Raw genomic sequence first — 17,311 nt, forward strand, 5'->3', positions numbered from 1 at the left:
AGCATTAGAAAGAGCATTATATCTTTATGTTTCAGGGTTCACATGCCTGTGTGGCTCTTGCAATCTTCTATCACGATAGCTGGCATTTAGACCTGAGGTGTGTTTGTTCCATAAGCGTATGAGGATTAGGCCTAGTGGCCCAGCTCCTGAACCACCTGGTCACACCCAGAAGTCTCTCCAGCCCCACATAACTCATGGCTCAAGCACAGAAAATAGTTCTGGCTCATTAATGGTTTGGACTAATCAGGTCGGAACAAATAGCCAGGAAGAATTCCGGTGTTCAACACTCCACAGGCTCACATCTCCTGTCTAATGCTCATGTACTGTTACTGTATTATTTGGATATAAAGCCAAATTTTCTGTTATGATTAAAATCACCTTAAAATGAATGCACTTATGGATGCTATGTTTATCTTCCAAACCTTCCCTTCCTATAAAAACATGTTTGCTTCTCCATCTAAACTGCAAAGGTAGAGCTGTAGGGCTTTTTACTTAGATATCAAGAGAATAAGGACTGTTTTCACCACTCCTCACATTGTACAGACTAAACTCTGGTTAATCTAGTTTCACTGCCAAAAGAAGTGAACAAATGTTAGTTGTGAAAATATATTATTGCAAATACTTCCATTTTGACAAAATTTCAGGTTGGGGGTTTTTTTTCCTTGAGATTGGACACTTCTTGTCCAGGTTTCATCTTTGGTTTAAGTTCAAACTGTGGTGTTTAAAGCCAAATGTCATAAATAATGTTGTGATGGGATTCTCAAATTCACACAGGAATTTTCAGTTGACTTACTTAAGTCTCCTGCATATACAGAGTTAATTACCATCACACTGATAAGACCAAAGGAAAAATCTGAAATACACTTCATCCTGTGGTTTGCATGACTTAAAACTTTCAAACTCAAATTCAAAAAGAGAGTACCAAACAATGCAGAAACATGCAAATCCCTCTTCCCTTTGCAACACTAAGTAAGACCAATTTATAAAGCAATTTAAGCAATTTAATCAAGGATGCTAAAACAATCAAGGTGCCATTCAGTGATTAGTATGCAAGCAATTGAAGGGAAGCATGGGGCTTCCACAGGCTAGCAACAGCTAACATCAAATAAGTGTACAGTGTCCTGTCAATCAGTTATGTTAGCGATATATACATGGCTCCTGTTTGCTGACACTTCACTCAGTTTTCAGGGACATATGGCAATGGAATTCACCCAGCCAGCCATTGCTTTTACCAACACTAACCTAAGGTACTTCTTAGGTTTATTTACCAATTTATGTTCTCTACCCCTATTAATAAGTTGCTGATGAAATGAATGATGAAGATGATGGAAATCTGTCCATGCTACAAGTGCAGCATCCTTTCAGAAAGGCACTTGTTGCAGTTGCTCACACTCTCTATCTACTCCCATTTCATTACTTCCATTTGGAAAAAGAATGGTGGAACTTGAATTCCTCTGACAACCATCAGCAGGAATAAGAACTCTGTCATAGTCCTGCTAAACAAATTAACTCTTTGGATTGTGTAAAGTTCAATGAGAAGTAGGGAAGTATTCTCTTACCTTCAGAACACAGCTTGCCAGTATATCCAGTGGCTGAGCAGTCACAGTGTGGCTCGCCATCCAGAAGGAAGCAAGTGCCACCATTTTCACAGGGGTTTTCTGAGCAAAGTCCTTCCATTTCCAGTCGGACCCCTTGACTGCCCAGGAGCTGCGGCTCAGAATTGCCGTATTTCAGATCCAGGATAAATCCTTGAAACGGAGGCTCACTCAGAACACCATCAAGAGTCAACGCAGCAGGACGAATGTCCAGTGGGACTCCACCAATAAAAAGGTCACTGACAATATTCATATACTGGCGCTGTGGACGCACCTCACCTGGCTTGGCTTCACCATCCAGCACTAGCACCGTCCGAAGGTGATTGCGGCTGACCATCAGGAAGTGCCAGTTGCTGTCGTTTACCTGCTTGTCTGTGATAACTGTCGTCTCCGCACAGTCCACGCTGAACTGCAGCTGGATGCGCCCATCAACAAGGGACAGACAGAGGAAGTCACAGACACCACCATCATCAAAATAGAGAAGCAGCCCAGCAGAGACATTGGTCTTGAACTGGAAGCTGAGTTCACTCCTAGTGCTGGCATCCCAGCGGAGGTAGCGGGCCCACTGGTTGGGGATGCCCATGAACTCCAGACCCAAACAGAGACCCAGCAAGGAGCCCAGCAGCAGACTCACCTTCAAGGTGAAGTAGACAGAATGCAGAGTGAAGCCCATTGTTTCAAGAATCTGTTCTTCCCTAGGAGAAAAACAGAAGCCACACTACTGGGAGGAGAACCCCAGCAGTCAACACCAAATGTTAAATCCAAAAGGAAGAGAAGGAGAGCAGAGATAGTGACAGAGAGCAGGAGAGTAAGTGGAAAGCGAGATAGCAAGCACACGTGACCAAGAGGAAATGTCTCCTCCCAAGGAAAGATCTCAATTATCCTTTAGGAACCAGAGGCTTTTATCTCAGAAGTACACAGTATATGAAGTGACTTCTCCAGATGGCGTACTCTCTAAAGGGCAAAATAACCTATAGTGATTTGTTTTGGTAGAACACAAAGGTGACACTGGTGTTCCAGGAGGAAGGAAAGGTAGAGCCAAAGCCCAAGCCTAGAATTCTTGTCTTCTACATGTGATGACAATCTTTACAGAGATGGCAGTGAGATAGGAGAGTGAATTCATAAAGCACGTGAACTTCAAGAGGGCAAAAATAAAGTCAATCTTCATGATGCGCTGGTGGATACCCAGCCCATAATTCACTGCTTGGCACTCACGGAGCTTGCAGGACCTGTGGGGCAAGACAAAAAAAGAAAGGGAAAAGTTAATCTTACTACTCACCACATCTTTACCATGAAGCTTACTAACATCTTGTCCAATTACTCAGTTACATTTCTTGATACTCTGAACACTTCTTCATGCTTGCAATTGGCTGTACAGGTCTCAAAAGCATCAAGGACATCTATGTCCTCAAAAGTAAGAGGCCAAAATAGAGATCTCACCAAGTCATCTGCACACGTAACAACAATGAGCAAGGTAAAAATACACCAAATCATTTAACTCCCTATGATGGATGCAATCTCATTGACTTTACTGAGAATGCTGCTGGAGCTTTCCCAGTAACAATTACCTCTCCATGAAAATGCTTAGGGGAAAGACCAGAGTTCCTTAGAGTTCAAAAGTTGGTAAGGGCAAGAGAAGACATTATCCAAACTTCCCATTCCATTGCTTACATTATGCTTCCTAGCAACCAAGGAAGTGTTAGAGAAGACAACCTTGCTGTCAGCCTGTCACACAATAGCTGCTTTTACTTTACATGTCTTGCATACTTCAGAGACTCTACCAAGGACCTCTGCAACCTGGAAACATGTGCTATGCAAGTTATATACGGCAACCTGCAGCTTAGATGATAGCAAACTTGTAGTTTAGATGCTAAGAACTGTCTAAGCACTTAACCACTTACCCTGGTCTAGTGGTTTGGCAAAAAGGCCAAATTCATCCCTAACTGAGAGCAAAGAATTCTAACTGCCTTCAGTGAGTTACATCTGTTAACACTGGAATTTAACTTGCTTCTGCATACTTTGCATGTGGGTGACTCTATGCCTGGTGTAGGAGGATGTTTTAAGTGACAAGTAAAGGCAGCACAAAACTAGATTCATCCTTTGAAAATTCTACCCAAGAAGAAAGTAAGTTTTCTATTAACACAGGTGTTTGTTCACAAAGATGGGTTGGACACAAGAACATCTCTGGGAATGGCTAGAATGGCATTAACATAAATACAAAGCAGGAAAGGAGGCGATGAGAATCAAGGCCTTCAGCCTCAGAAGTCAGCATGAACACAACTTCCACAAACTGGAACACAAATATTATGAGGCAGTATTTGCTTGGGAAAAGTGTTTTATGCTGTGGACAATGAGAGCTGTTGACAGCAGACACCTTTCAACCCCATTGCCCATCTTGCTCTGAAGGAGAAGGCACACAGACACTGCAGAAGTGGGCAGTGCTGGAAAGTTTCTGTTTGGTAAGGACAGAGGCTGAGCTGGAGGAGAATCACTAAAAAATGGAGGGGAGAGTTCACACAGTCATATCCTCACCTGCCTCAGGGACCTGCGGAAGCCATAAGTCTCCAGAGCTGTCAGTCTGACAAATTTAGCCAGCACAAAAAACAAGTCACTTAGAAAACTAAAGGGATCAATTAAAAGAAAACCCACAAGTTGGAGAGAAATGTGAGCTTTCAGTGCCCAGTGGAAACCAAGCCTGTTCCCTGCAGCTGCCTGAGTGGAGCATGTTGGCTACACTGCTATAAACACAAATAAAATCAAGTCAAAACCAGAGGGAAGATAATTCCTTTTAATCGTTAACAGCTTGGCCGAGGAAAATGGACGGGGGGCAAAGGAGGTGTTAGGAGAGGTGCAAAATGAACAAAAAAATTGAACACAGAATCCAATTGCCCAAATAATTTGTGTTCCCAATAATCACAATATTGGCTAAGCTCATGGTGGTTTTGGGGGGTCCTGAAAAATTAATTGGGAAAATATTATGTAGTTCTCATTCATTTACCTTTCTTCTCTGTGCTCCCTAGTGGATCCACTAAAATAGCCCATGATTTATGGAGAAGAATAGAGTGAGAGAAAGGTAAGAGAGAAAGTGATGACCCAAGCCTGGAATTACTGATGAGATGGGAATAAGAATATCATAATGTGTGTAAATTAGCCACTGATGTGCTTCCAGCAGCTCACAGCTTCCTGAACCATTTACTACCACCATGGCAAAATTCAGTACTCCATCAGACAGCTCTGTGCTCAGCCTGAGCTGAGAAGGGAGACAAGCCCAGCATGGCAGCAACCATCCACAGAGACCCCAATGCAGCAGGGCTCTCACACCAGCTTTTAATTCTCCTGGGCAGGGTAGATCGCATCATCTGCATCAAAACCAGCCCTCAGTCTTACACTCTTCTCTCCCTGTTTTAGAAGACCAACTCTTTGATAAGCAGTGAAAGATGCTGTAAATCACAGCAGCAGGTGTGAACACTATAGATAACCTGAGATGCATATGTCCATGCACAGTTCAAACTCCTGTCTGAGAAGCCTGTCAATCTCTCCCAATCCCACGGTGCTGAAACCCTGTTTACACAGACAAATATCAGCTTCCGTGGGTCACTTCAGTCCTTAGGATATTTCAAAGGTACAATAATGGGAGTAGGCTACCTCTGTGGTGCAAATATCTTTAACGATACAAATTCATTAGGGCAGGACAAAAGGCATAGTAAACAAGGGAAACCAGACAGAAACGGTTAAACAGGAAGAGCACTGTTGACTGAGGGAAGACAAGACAATTCCTCTTTCTGTTTTGATTGAGAGAAGCCAAGGTAATCCCTTTCTAGCTGTTTTGAAAGAAGACAGTGCCAGCTCTGTTTCAGAAGAGGAAGACAATGCAAAATCCATGAAATATAGGTGTCATTGCTGGGTGCTTCACTACCTTTTAGACACTGCAGCTCAGATTTTGGGAAGGCTGCCCACACCCAGCCACTAGCAGGCTAGGGCCATCTGTGACTCCCTCAGAGCTCTGTCAGTGCACGTCAGTCCTGACTCATGGCGCTTCCCATTACTCCAGTTTCGTGTCTCACACAGTTAAGTCTGTGAGAGCAAATCCTACCACAGTAGCAGGGTCTTCAAGAAAAGCTCAGAAGACTCAGTGCCCTTTATAGCAGGAGGCAGGATCTGAATCCCAACCTTGAGAGAGTAAATCCTGACATACCAATTCTGTGCCTCACCCATTCCCACAATGATCCTCCAAGACACACTGAGAATGAATAATTTTCTGCTCTTACCATTTTATTTTTAGCATAAATACTACCCCAGCAGCCTCATACAGCACACTGCTACCATAGCAATACATTACAGTTTGGAACAAAAACTACAGAATCCCAGAGTATTGTCTTACGTATTTTATCTCTGAGAAATCTCATTGTCATGGCATGACAACATCTTACAAAAAAAGGGACTTCATGACGGACAGCCGCAAGCAAGTTATCTCAACTGCACTTCCAACAGCTTGTACCGCCTCCCTGGCCCACCTGAGAGCTGCAACAGCGAGGAACCTGCACACTGAACAGACGGCTCGGCATCTCACACACGCCAAACTCACTGTAGGAAATGCACCCACTTGCACTGTTGAAACGTCCCACTCACAGGGTTGACAGAGCTCCCCAGCCGGGGAAGGGAGGCAGCCCCGTGGCAGTGCCACGGGCGAGTGCTGCCTGACCACTGCACACTTTCCTAAACTTGACAGCAGACTATTAATGCCAGGTCAGAGCCATCTGCTCAGCAGCCCAGGGAGGGGTGTCTCACCCTTGCTTTGAAGTGGCTCTCAACCACTTATCAGCTGTATGTGGAGAGTGAGTGACATTATCTAATTGCCAACTAATTTCCATAATTACTGACTGGCACACTCTGTATGCAGGGTTAATATCTTTGCAAATGTCTCGAAACACACCTGCTTAGGAAAGAGGGTGGGAAGCTGTTGCTCTGCAGCTTATTTACCCAACTGCACAGAAAGGTTGCAGAAGATGGGTTTGTCACTCCGTGTCCTCCCTCCTCCACTGCCTCCCTCTCTGGCTGCTAATTGCTTGCGGATGGACTTACTTGTATTTGAAAGTGTAATTTTCAGCAGAAAGAAGAACAGAGATTAATTCAGACAGGCTGGCTTCCCTTGCAAACCCCTTCCACAGCACCCCAGTGCAAGACTGTGTAAGTCCTGTTATTCCACTTCAGGATGCTGTTCAAAATCCCACTGACACACTGATGGGAAAGGGTTACAGTCCACCCAGTCTGACATCCTCTTCCGCAACCAGAACCATTCACTATGCCACACTTTGTGCAGAAGGAAAAATATATATTGGTCACCTAAGATCCATGTGAACTCACTTTTGCCCCTCCCTTCACAGTAAAACAAGCAAAATCCAATTGTTTTCTTTATTCCCCAGGCCCTAACAAAGCAGCAGAGTTTTCGGAAGGAGTAAACAGGATCCTAATTTGGCTCTGCATCCATGTGTCTCCCTGCAATTGGCCCAAAGCACAGCAATCAAATCATTGCAGCTCTACGACGTATGCTGCTCAAAACGATACAGTAACATTTACCCTCAATAACTGACATTAAAAGTCAAGCTTGCTAGCAGAGAGAAATGGGGAATTAATAGTATTTATTCACTCATCCAGTTCTGAACAGTGGGCTCCTTTTGGCTAATGCTTTTAAATCTTTCTGCCTGGTCTATCCCCAGATGAATTGTGGCTAAAGACAAAGGGTCAAAGAAAAACAAACAAAAAAAAAAATAAAATAACCCTTCCAATAAAAAATGCAGATGTGAAAACTGTGAGTTGCTACAGTCACTACGGATAAAAGGAACACAGAAATCCTCCCATCACACAACATCCTCAGCAAGGATGCATGGAGAGATGTTTACAGAAAACTGAGAGGGGACATGGAGGGTTTGAAATTCATGAGACTAGAGAAAACCACAGGGGCTAATTTAGTTTTTAATTCCTCTCGCAGCATTTGCATCTCAGTAATAAATCTGGACACTTCCTCATACCCTTGCTGGGATGGAGAGGACTCTGGGATGGTGCCAAGGAAGCCGAGCTGAAAGAACTAGGATGAAGGTAGAGACAGAGAGCTTCTATCTTCATACAGTTCTATGATTCTCTTACCAAGGGAGATTTCAGTGGCACCACACAGCTCAGAGGGATCACCAGTAAGGCAAGATGGTCTCTGCTAAGTGAAGAAGCTGGAAGTGCAATCGAAAATGGGGGCTTTGACTTGCAAAGAGCTGAACACACCTAGGTTCTGCTGAAGTTGGCAGAACTTCATGGGATGCAGCATCTTACATTACTGGCTGACTGGCTGCAAGGAGAAAAGCAGTGATATTTCAGGCTTTATCTTGGATGTAGAGATCCATCCATATGAAGACCAGCATCTTAAAATTAGGAATTGAGAGTGACACGGAGCTGTTGACCTCTTCTGCATGGTTTCCAGGGATATAGTATTCATGTCGGTCTCTCACATCACTGTGAAACCACACGTGCTTTTGGCCTACTCCAAACCTAAGTAGAAGACATATTCTTCTGTTCTCTGGTTCTTCACATTACTGATATATCTTGCAGGCTTAACTTTTCCATTCTTGAAAACAGATATGGAGTTACTTAATTCTTACCTAAATTCAGCACTGAGCTCCCTAGGAGTCAGTTGCAAAAAAACTGTATCAAGCAAAAAGCAAGGAAAGGGGGTATGAAAAGGGGGTATGGGGGGTTGCGATTCAAGGGTATCCTCTCAAAGGAAAAAAAAAGCCCAGACTATAAAGCTAGAATTAGTTTGTCTTTGCTTCCCTGTAGTGGATTAGTATATACACATGCACATGCCTTCACCATCAATTGTATAGGTGAGTGGTTGTTGGTTTCCTGGTACCTGGGCATGTGATTTGCAGTCAGTTTAAGCCCACTGCCCTTCTTCTCCCCATTCTGAGTTCTTCCCCAGGGAAGGCAAGAATGACTGCTTATGACAAGGCTAACCTTGGAGCTCACCTCCAGAAACACTGTGTAATACCCAAACTAGGCACCTACGTAGCGGAGAGCTGAATTCACCCGCACTAGCAAGACACACAATTGAAATGCCACCAGCAGCTTCAGAAGGGGTATCAGCAAACTACTAAAGTGCTTAGTTCAATAAACAGCATAAGACCATGGCAGCACAGCCTCACTTCAGACCTACCAGGCTAGAAAGTCATCTGACTGCTGGGAGAGTTACCATTTTATCATAATCACCCTTCACAGTTTTACCTCCTGGGCATATTTTAAAAACTTAACTCAGAACCAGAGCTCTTCAAATCTACACCGGAAAAAGAAGGGTTAAAAAAGCCACAAGGGACATCGTGACTCCCTTCTTAAACACTCTCACCACCCCACAGAGGAGGCCATCTAGTCCATGAGAGTGACCTTTAACTAGCCTACCTAGCCAGGGCTCAGCATGAATGCAATTTAAAGACCATTTCAGCTCTCCAGCTTTCTTAACACAAAGAAGAAAAATCAAAACGCAAGCACAATGGAAAAGAAAGAGAGAGAGAGGGAAAATAACCCTGCAGAGCAATCATGTCTGGGGCTGCTCTGATGGCTTTCTGTTCTCTTCCAGGACATAGAAATGACTCCCAGTGTGTTAAGTACTCCCATTACCACAAACTCTCCACTAACAAGGAGTAGCTAAAAGGAAGCGTTGGCAGCAGCTGAGCAGTTATTGCTCTGTACTGCCACGCAGGAGAAACCAGACTCCCCCATCTCTGAGCTGGTACTAACCAGGAGAGCGATTTCTGCAAAACTCAACAGCCTTTATTGTAATTCCCATGGCAGCTGCACTGGGAACACTGGCCTTGCCTCAATTCCACCAGCGTTAAAAGAGAACAAAGAATACCTGCTTTTCTAAAGACTTTGAAGCTCAACAGTTGGAGAGCTCTGAATCATTATCATTTCTTTTACTCCTTCTGTAGATGGTCTGTCTCCATCCCCCGCATCCTCTCCTTTTTGCCATCAAAAAAGCTTGGACAGATCTGTAGCATTGTTTATTCTACCAGATCCTAATGCACCAAATGCAGTCAGTAGCTACACACACCTCAGCAGGGAATGTTAGCAGGGAATTTGGTGAGTTCACAGTGATAAAGGCAAAACTTCTTCCAGAAGTACACAGTATTTCTATTTTCTTTTAATAAAAATCAGGTCTTTTGAAAACATGCTTATCGTTACCAAAAACTGAAGTTTGGGCATGTCACTGATGCCTGAAAATAAGGCTGCTTCTGAAAAGATTTGACTAACAGTGCAGAATGGGCTTACTTTTTGCCCCAAAATGTATTTGATACTACAGACACTATTAGACACTCCTCAGAGGGAAGACACAACTGGATTGTGGCGGGGACTCCTGACTTTGAAGCAAGAGGAAAAAAGTCACTAGTGCACTGCTTTGCCAGCTACCTAACTCTAGAAGAAGGTACAAAGCACAAAATCAACAACAAAATAAAACTAATGGCTGGCACACTAAGTAATACCACCTTGCTCTTCCTAGCTGTCTGTCTATCCATCTGCTTCTTCTTTTCATATGCATTTTAAGTTCTTCAGGAGCAAGAACATTTTCTGTCTGACAGAATCTAGCACAACATAGTCAAGAGCTGAGCTATGAGGCACTACACATGTACACATTAATAACTGTGATTTTATGTACTTGAGCTAGCACTAAAATGCCTTTATATTCCAGCTGTTGTATAACACTTCCTAAAAAAAAAAATAAAAAAAGAAGAAAAGCTTAAAAGGACCATCAGAATGACTACAAAAAGAACTAATTTTTAACTCACTTTTTCTTTCATTTACAGATCACAGTCATTTCTCACTTTCTTTAACATATTTTGTACTCCTGGACCTGATTTCCAGTAAGTCAGAGAAGTTTGCACATTCTTAAATGTTGTGATAGTATATTATGAAGACAGGACAGGAAGCAGAAGCAATCAAATTTGCTATTGTACTAAAAACATAACATGTATAGAGGGGGACATTGCACCTGGCCAGACTTCCCTGTCATTAGTATGGCCAGTAATTAATTTAGATCATTCTCTGTAGTCTGCTGGCTCAGGGGAAGATAAGCACCATCGACTTAAAAAGGAAATAAAGGGCCCATGGACATCTTGAAATCTACAGTGGATTTTCCCATTATGTAACATGTTAGCACGCTCTCTGTTTTATTGCAACTTTGGAATCTCATGTGAAAATGTGTACTCAGCTCCCCACAAATCAAACACGAACACCTAAACGTAGCAAACAGGTGCAAGAAGCTGTCCAGAGTGCTGGCAATGCTCTCAGTTCCTAAGCTCTTTAAACAGCTGAGGTTCCATTTACAGACCAAATGCCTTTCAGCAAACCCAGTTAAACACTGGAATTGAAGTGTGGGTGATCCCTTTCACCCAACTCTCACAGTGATTGATGCTGACCAATCCAGGGAGCTGACACTGGTGCCCTGGTAAGTGCTCCAGAAGTCTACAGCCACTGTGAGATTAGGTGTCTGCTTTCTGAACCACATTCCTCTCTTACCACTAGCTCCAGAAACATGTTGCTTTTCGTGGGTGTACACACAACAGCAGACTGGGAATCCCCTGCCATGGGAAATCAATGCATTCTTCCAGCTATCTGTTGTTTTCATCCTCTGATACACAAATTCCTGCCAAAATTCATTCCACCTCATTCCTCTCCCCACTTTTACCTAAGGGTAATTGGGGCAACATGATGAGAAGCTATGCATAGATAGGTTTCTCAGGTCTAGCATGCTGGGGAAGTGGAAATCTTTGCCAAGACTGGTTGCAAAAATCTTTAAGTGTCATTGTCTTGGCTGGAAAAGGATAACACTTTAAATAGCTGAGGATATTGAAAACTTTCCAGATCATCAAGGAAATGACTTGTAGCTTTGCATGATAGGGGTCAGTTTCTAAACTGACCAGCAATTACGGGACAGGTAAGAATGACACTAAACACACTGCTTGCAAGGAGTCACTGCAGCCCGCCTGTGCCTGCAGCACTGCATGGTGATCTGTCAGGGTGCACCAAGCAATCCTCCACCTAACCCAGACCGCCTGCGGGCAAGGCTGGAATAACAAACCTGTCACTCTGCCACTGGAGTGGCCTCACAGCTAAGGACTAAAACAGCACTGTAAAGGCTACCTAGGCTCCAGAGCCCTAGGGACCCTCAAAGCAAAAATACAATGCTTTTGGCACAATGTATTTTGAAAGGAAGGCTGTGGAACAGACAGTTTCAGGCTTAAGAGTCCTATGAGCCCAGACAGTGGGACAAGATACTCACAGAACAGGGTTTTCATTTTTGGTTTTTAATTCATTTTTGTGTTTCACACTGTTTTGCCCTACAAGTTTTCTCTTTAGCTGTCTTTTCCTCAGAAACTTCCTGCTGTGAAATGAAGAATCAAACATTAAGATGTGTAAAACAAAAGGGTTTTTACAAAATTCAAGTATAAAGGATTCATCTTCTTATTTCAGTGGAACCACCTAATGACGAGGAAATTTTATTTCCTGGAGTAAGCAACACACAAGAAGCCAAAAAGGCAGGGGATGCATGCACGTAGCAAAGTGCAAGAGGAATCATCGTAGACACAGAGTGACAGAGGCAGATAGTCGCTAAAACAAGAAGTCCAGAGGCTGGACAATCCTGGGCTCTCAAAAGTACTTGGGCATGACTGCAGAAAGGTGGAAGAGCACAGCTGCATTTTATTTTAAAATTAACTTCGATAAAAACACTAGGAGATAGCGTAACAGAGAATAACCCTTTGACACCTGAGAAACAGACCAGGGGCACTGCACAGCACTCTTCTATTCTCTCTCTATATTAAAGCCCCAAATGCAGGAGTGTACCAGGGCAACGGACCCAGGAAGCAAAGTCTATCAGCCAACTTAATACTTCAAGTGAGCTCAGGGAAAGAAAAAGCTAACTAGCAGCACTATGGAAATGAATGCCTTTAGAAATTATTTCAAATTTTCTAATGGAGCATTTTAACACCACTGGAGAAGACATGTCTCTTTATTTAATAATTAGTTGCTACATATTGATAAATCAATCACACTTGGTAGATTTAGAAAGACTTAAAATACATATATTCAGCTGCAAATGTTCCTTTAAAAATCAGATGGTATTTTAAAGAGCTTCCAGCCTTGGGACTCACAGTGCAGTGCCCTGGAAGACAATTGACATTCTGAGTGACTGGACTGCGAATTCAAAATCCCAACTCAACCTGCTCAAGCCAGGATACAAACTCACATACTTTAAAAATAGGAAAGAAAGAAAAAGACAAAGAAAAAAAGAGCAAGGAAAATACTTGAATTCCTGCAACTCCACAGGCCAGAGTCTCTGAGGTTGTAGATGCAATAGGGGCTCTGGGAATATATCTATACTGTACTCCATATCTGCATGGGACGTATTTTCTGCTTTGCCATACTAAATATGAATCTCTGTATGGTTAGCAATACAGCTGACAAAGGATAATTGTTTGTTATGAAAGCCATTAATGAAAATCAAAAGAACATTTATTATATTGAGGTGCTTTAATTGATTTTTCTATTTTTAATTTAAAAAATGAAACATTCTAATTTACCTGGCTTTGGATATAGTAACTTCCAGTCATTATTTGCAGTTTATTTTTATTTCTTCTGGGAAAGGAGTATAGAATAGGGAAGGAATATAGAAGTGGGAAAACTGAGACTGCTATATAAATAGCTTCATTCCTAGCAACTGCATAACTTTTCATTTCAAATCAATTTTAAATGTATTACCCTCCCTCTCAACAAAAAAAAAATCTGAACATTCTGAATAATACATCCTTTCTGCTAACATTGTTTTCACAGTCTGAAAAGCCATTATTTTGACAAAAACATTATGAGCAGTTCTTGCTAACAGCACCCACTTTTTCCCTTTCATACCAAGCCCTGCACTCAGCTCAGCATGTGTCTGGGAAGTTCTGCATAGCTCCGGAGATCAGTGATGAGGCAGGGATGGGTCTCGCTCCTTTTTGGCACCAATTTTCACCTCCTTGTTCCACATACAGCTTTTGCTAGCTGGTGGCAAACTGGAAGCCAATGAGAGAAATGCAGCAGGAATAGCCCCAGTTTCTAAATTAAATACCAAAAACCCCCTCACAATGATTTTTATGCTGTCCACTGATAAGGCAAGCAAGGAAAGAAAAAACAGTACAACTCCTCCTTACACCTAAGGAGACTCTCTGCCTAGGACGTAGCTAAAGCATGTGGGTGGGAAAAAAAATCACTAGTGAGAGCACTCATTCCTGGGTAGACTGAGCACTCCAGTCTCCCACCCCACACCTGTCAAGAGTACAAAAATAAGTCTGGAAGAAACAGGGAGAAGCTTTTCTAATCAACACTTATATGGAAGATACCTGAAGTGCTCCTAATAACCTGGCAGAACTTCTGCTTCCAAATTACGTTGAGTAACTGAGATTTAGAAGTAACTAATGAAAATGATCACTTGATACCACAGGCAACAGATGGTTCCTGCAACCTGCCAGTTGCCAGATTCTAGGCCAAACCTCTCCCTCATGTAACCATCACACATTAATTTAACTCATTTTATCTATAGCACCTAGGTTTTGGCTGCCAGTATTTTGCTGCACAGTAGTAAGATTCATGCAATGAACTTCATGTTCTAGCAGTCAGAGTACATGCAAGAGTCAAAATAAGGAGGCTCATGACCTGTTGGCCTTAGGCAAAGTGCTCTTTCAGGGGATATAGCTAGGACTACAGCAGCCACATTGTAAAGTTTAATTAGTCATCGTGAAGTGCTCAAACCACTCAAAAGGCAAGCTAACAGAAGAACAATCTATCTTCTTTTATGACATTAACAGTCTGCTCTCAAATTAAGCAAGGGAAGATGTATCTATAAAACACAGCATATTTTCTTCCCTTATTCCTGATGGCTCAGTCCCAAAGAGACACAGGTTTACTCAGCAGGCAGGGAGAAAGACAGGGCAATGGTGGGGGAGTGGAGAAGCCTTCACCTGCCTCAAGTCCTGACCTACCTCCAGCTGCCCTCTCACTCCACCTGCACCAGACAGCTTTTGCAGAGCACAAGAGCTCAGTCATGGAGAGTTAACATGGTCTGCACCTCCCTGGGGGCTGCCATGCCCAGCCATACGATACCTCCCTCCTGTGATACAGCACAGGAAACTGGGGCACTCACCTTCCCCATTTAAATACCAATCAAATGAATCTGTACAATGGCTGCTCTGTGTTTTAAATGGGAGTCAGGGACCACAGTTTATGTACTGCTCAGTCAGGAGAACTGCAACCCCTCTTTTCCCCCCAAAACTCCCTAAGGGAGAAGTCATGTCTGGGGTTCCAAAAACAGGCAGTCAACATTTAACTCCATTGTTACCAGTGGTCATCTAAACTATCTGAAAGGCTCAGAGGAAGAGAAAGACATAAATCCAGGCAGGCTGCTTGTATGCAGCATTGCTCAGTGCTAAGGATCAGCTAAGTACAACTATTTCAACTTGCTTCCTCCACTTTTCTGGGGCTTTTAAAAGGCAAAAATTAAGCAAGTTAAAAAGACATTCATCTAACAGGAGAAAGTCCCTCTATGCATTTAATTAAGATCTAAATAAAGGGAAAAATCTACAAAGTCTGTGTTGTGAAAAAATACGAGGTTTTAGATTCACTTAATTATGAACATCATTTAAAAAAATGAAAAGCTGCTTTCAAAGCAGCTGGTTTTCAAACATGTGCAATGTACACTACAGCAAAAAGTAAAAGTGTCTCCATAGTTCACAGGAAAGGGAAGACATACATCATTGTAAACTGCTTTTACAGAATCCCTAATGTAGAACTTCCTACAGAATTAAATGAAAAGGGAAGAGGATATGAAAAACCCATGAGTCTACTGTGGTCTTCCGATTACCTCACAAATACAGGCTAGAAGTAGTCACCTCTTAAAAAATACATGTCAATAAAGGTGTACAGTTACTCTGCAGCACTGAGCCAGTCTGTTGTCTTGGACTACAGCTCACTCTTGGCTTTCTGTCAGATGACTCCCAAGAGAATCCTTTACAGCTTCACTACAGCAAACACTGCTTGTCCAGAGCTACAGAATTAGAGGCATTCAAAGTATATCTCCTAAAATATCTATTCCCAATAGCTTTTTCTGACTAGTGGGAGAGATTAAGATTGCAACTGTACCAAACTACACCTGCCATTCACTACACAACTAGTTGATTTTAAGCCACAGGACTGCACGCTGTTTCATGATGATGAAAATAAAGTCTGAGGTAACAATACCGTAGAGACAGGAATGCATGATTGAGCAGAGGAGGAAGGCAATAGTAGTGTTCAGTAGAATATTTGCTATTTAGGTAGGTAATGGCAATAAAGTCAGAAAAAATTATTTAAGCAGCACTGCTGGGGAAAAAAAAATAAAAGGACAACCCAGTGATTCAATTGATTTCACAGACTTCAAGAACAAACTTCCCTTAATCTTCACACCCATAATAGCTAAGAATCCCAAAACCCACAGGGACATCTTCCTCTTTAGACATTCATCCCCAACAGACTCTGCAACACTAGGCTGAGAAAATTCTGCAGTTGAAGGTTTTTCCTATGACCAGCTAGACATCAGTGCCTTTAGCCACCCCATCCAGTGCACATCCTCATTCAGTACTTTCACAATCAAAACACAAGACCCTAGACATTGAAATCAGCCTGTCTTGCAATAACTTTGCATGAAGAGGTACTAGTGTGTGCTTCCTCCTTTCCTCCTCACCAGAATCTTGCTTCAGTGCTATCTCCTACTGCCCACTGCCAGACTGGAAGCCTACCTCCTGGTCAGTCATTTTACATCCTGCTTCTCAACACCTAAACACACATTCAGTTTTAGCCAAGCCATCCACCTCCTCTCCACTCAGTCCTGGCTATAACCCAAGAACTGGAGGCCACATCCCCCTTCTCCAGACCACTGTGGCTTTTACAGCACTCCCCGCCCTAGCCCTCTTCTCATAAGCTGAGGAGCCCCAGCCACTCCATGTCTCTTCACAATGAAACCACTTGGAGTGTGGTGAATGTTTTCCATGCTTCTAGGTGGGGTCACCAGAACTGCATGAAGCCAGAAGCTATATCATATTGAGTTGTGATATTGATGGGGTTTATAATGCAAAAAGGAAAGCAAATTAATTTAGGAATAGGAGATGATAAAAAAAATAAACACCAAGGTACCTCAGTACTGAGTACCAAGGTACACTCAGTTTACTCTGAAGTTCCTACTAACCTGGATTCTCCTCTGGCTCTTTTGTAGCTTATATCTTGGAAGTGTTCAAGTATGTAACACTAAGCAATGTGATTAGAATTGATCCAGTGAGTCTCCTATCCTGCCCCAAAGGAACAATTACACTGTATTGTAAGGACAAAATTAAAGCACTTGATTTTGGACCAGAGATCCACAGGTGAAAAGCCATGCTCCCACCCTTGTACTAAACCTCCCAGCCACAAAATATTTATCCATATTTACTGTATAATAACTGTTTGAATAACACATTTTCCACAGTTATCAAAGAAAACATTCACCAATCTATTCAAGGTAATCATGTGATGATTTTTTTCTATTTTGGGGTAAGAGATTAAGTGAATAAAAGATTTTTCTTTGACCACAAGTTTTCTTAAACTTGCTGAAGGGGAATGGAACTACATTCCAC

The 17,311-nt window shown here is 42.5% G+C and overlaps 1 protein-coding gene across 33 annotated transcripts in view; it reads right to left on the reverse strand.

Moving 5' to 3' along the window:
- Nucleotides 1–17,311, reverse strand: part of NRXN3 (neurexin 3) — a 982,026-nt gene that overhangs the window by 923,797 nt on the left and 40,918 nt on the right. For 31 of the 33 annotated variants that reach the window (XR_005602064.1, XR_005602065.1, XM_039553074.1 and 28 more), the window contains exon 2: nt 1,560–2,824. Coding sequence is in view for 31 of the 33 variants with exons in the window: in XM_039553074.1 (XP_039409008.1) it covers nt 1,560–2,268 (709 nt within the window). In the remaining 2 variants the exon portion in view is untranslated. Of the gene's footprint in view, nt 1–1,559; nt 2,825–17,311 lie in introns of those variants that run through there. The other 2 variants (XM_019279980.3, XM_039553050.1) reach the window with 1 other exon arrangement.

This window comes from Corvus cornix, chromosome 5 (assembly GCF_000738735.6).
Source record: "Corvus cornix cornix isolate S_Up_H32 chromosome 5, ASM73873v5, whole genome shotgun sequence".
NCBI lineage: Eukaryota > Metazoa > Chordata > Aves > Passeriformes > Corvidae > Corvus > Corvus cornix.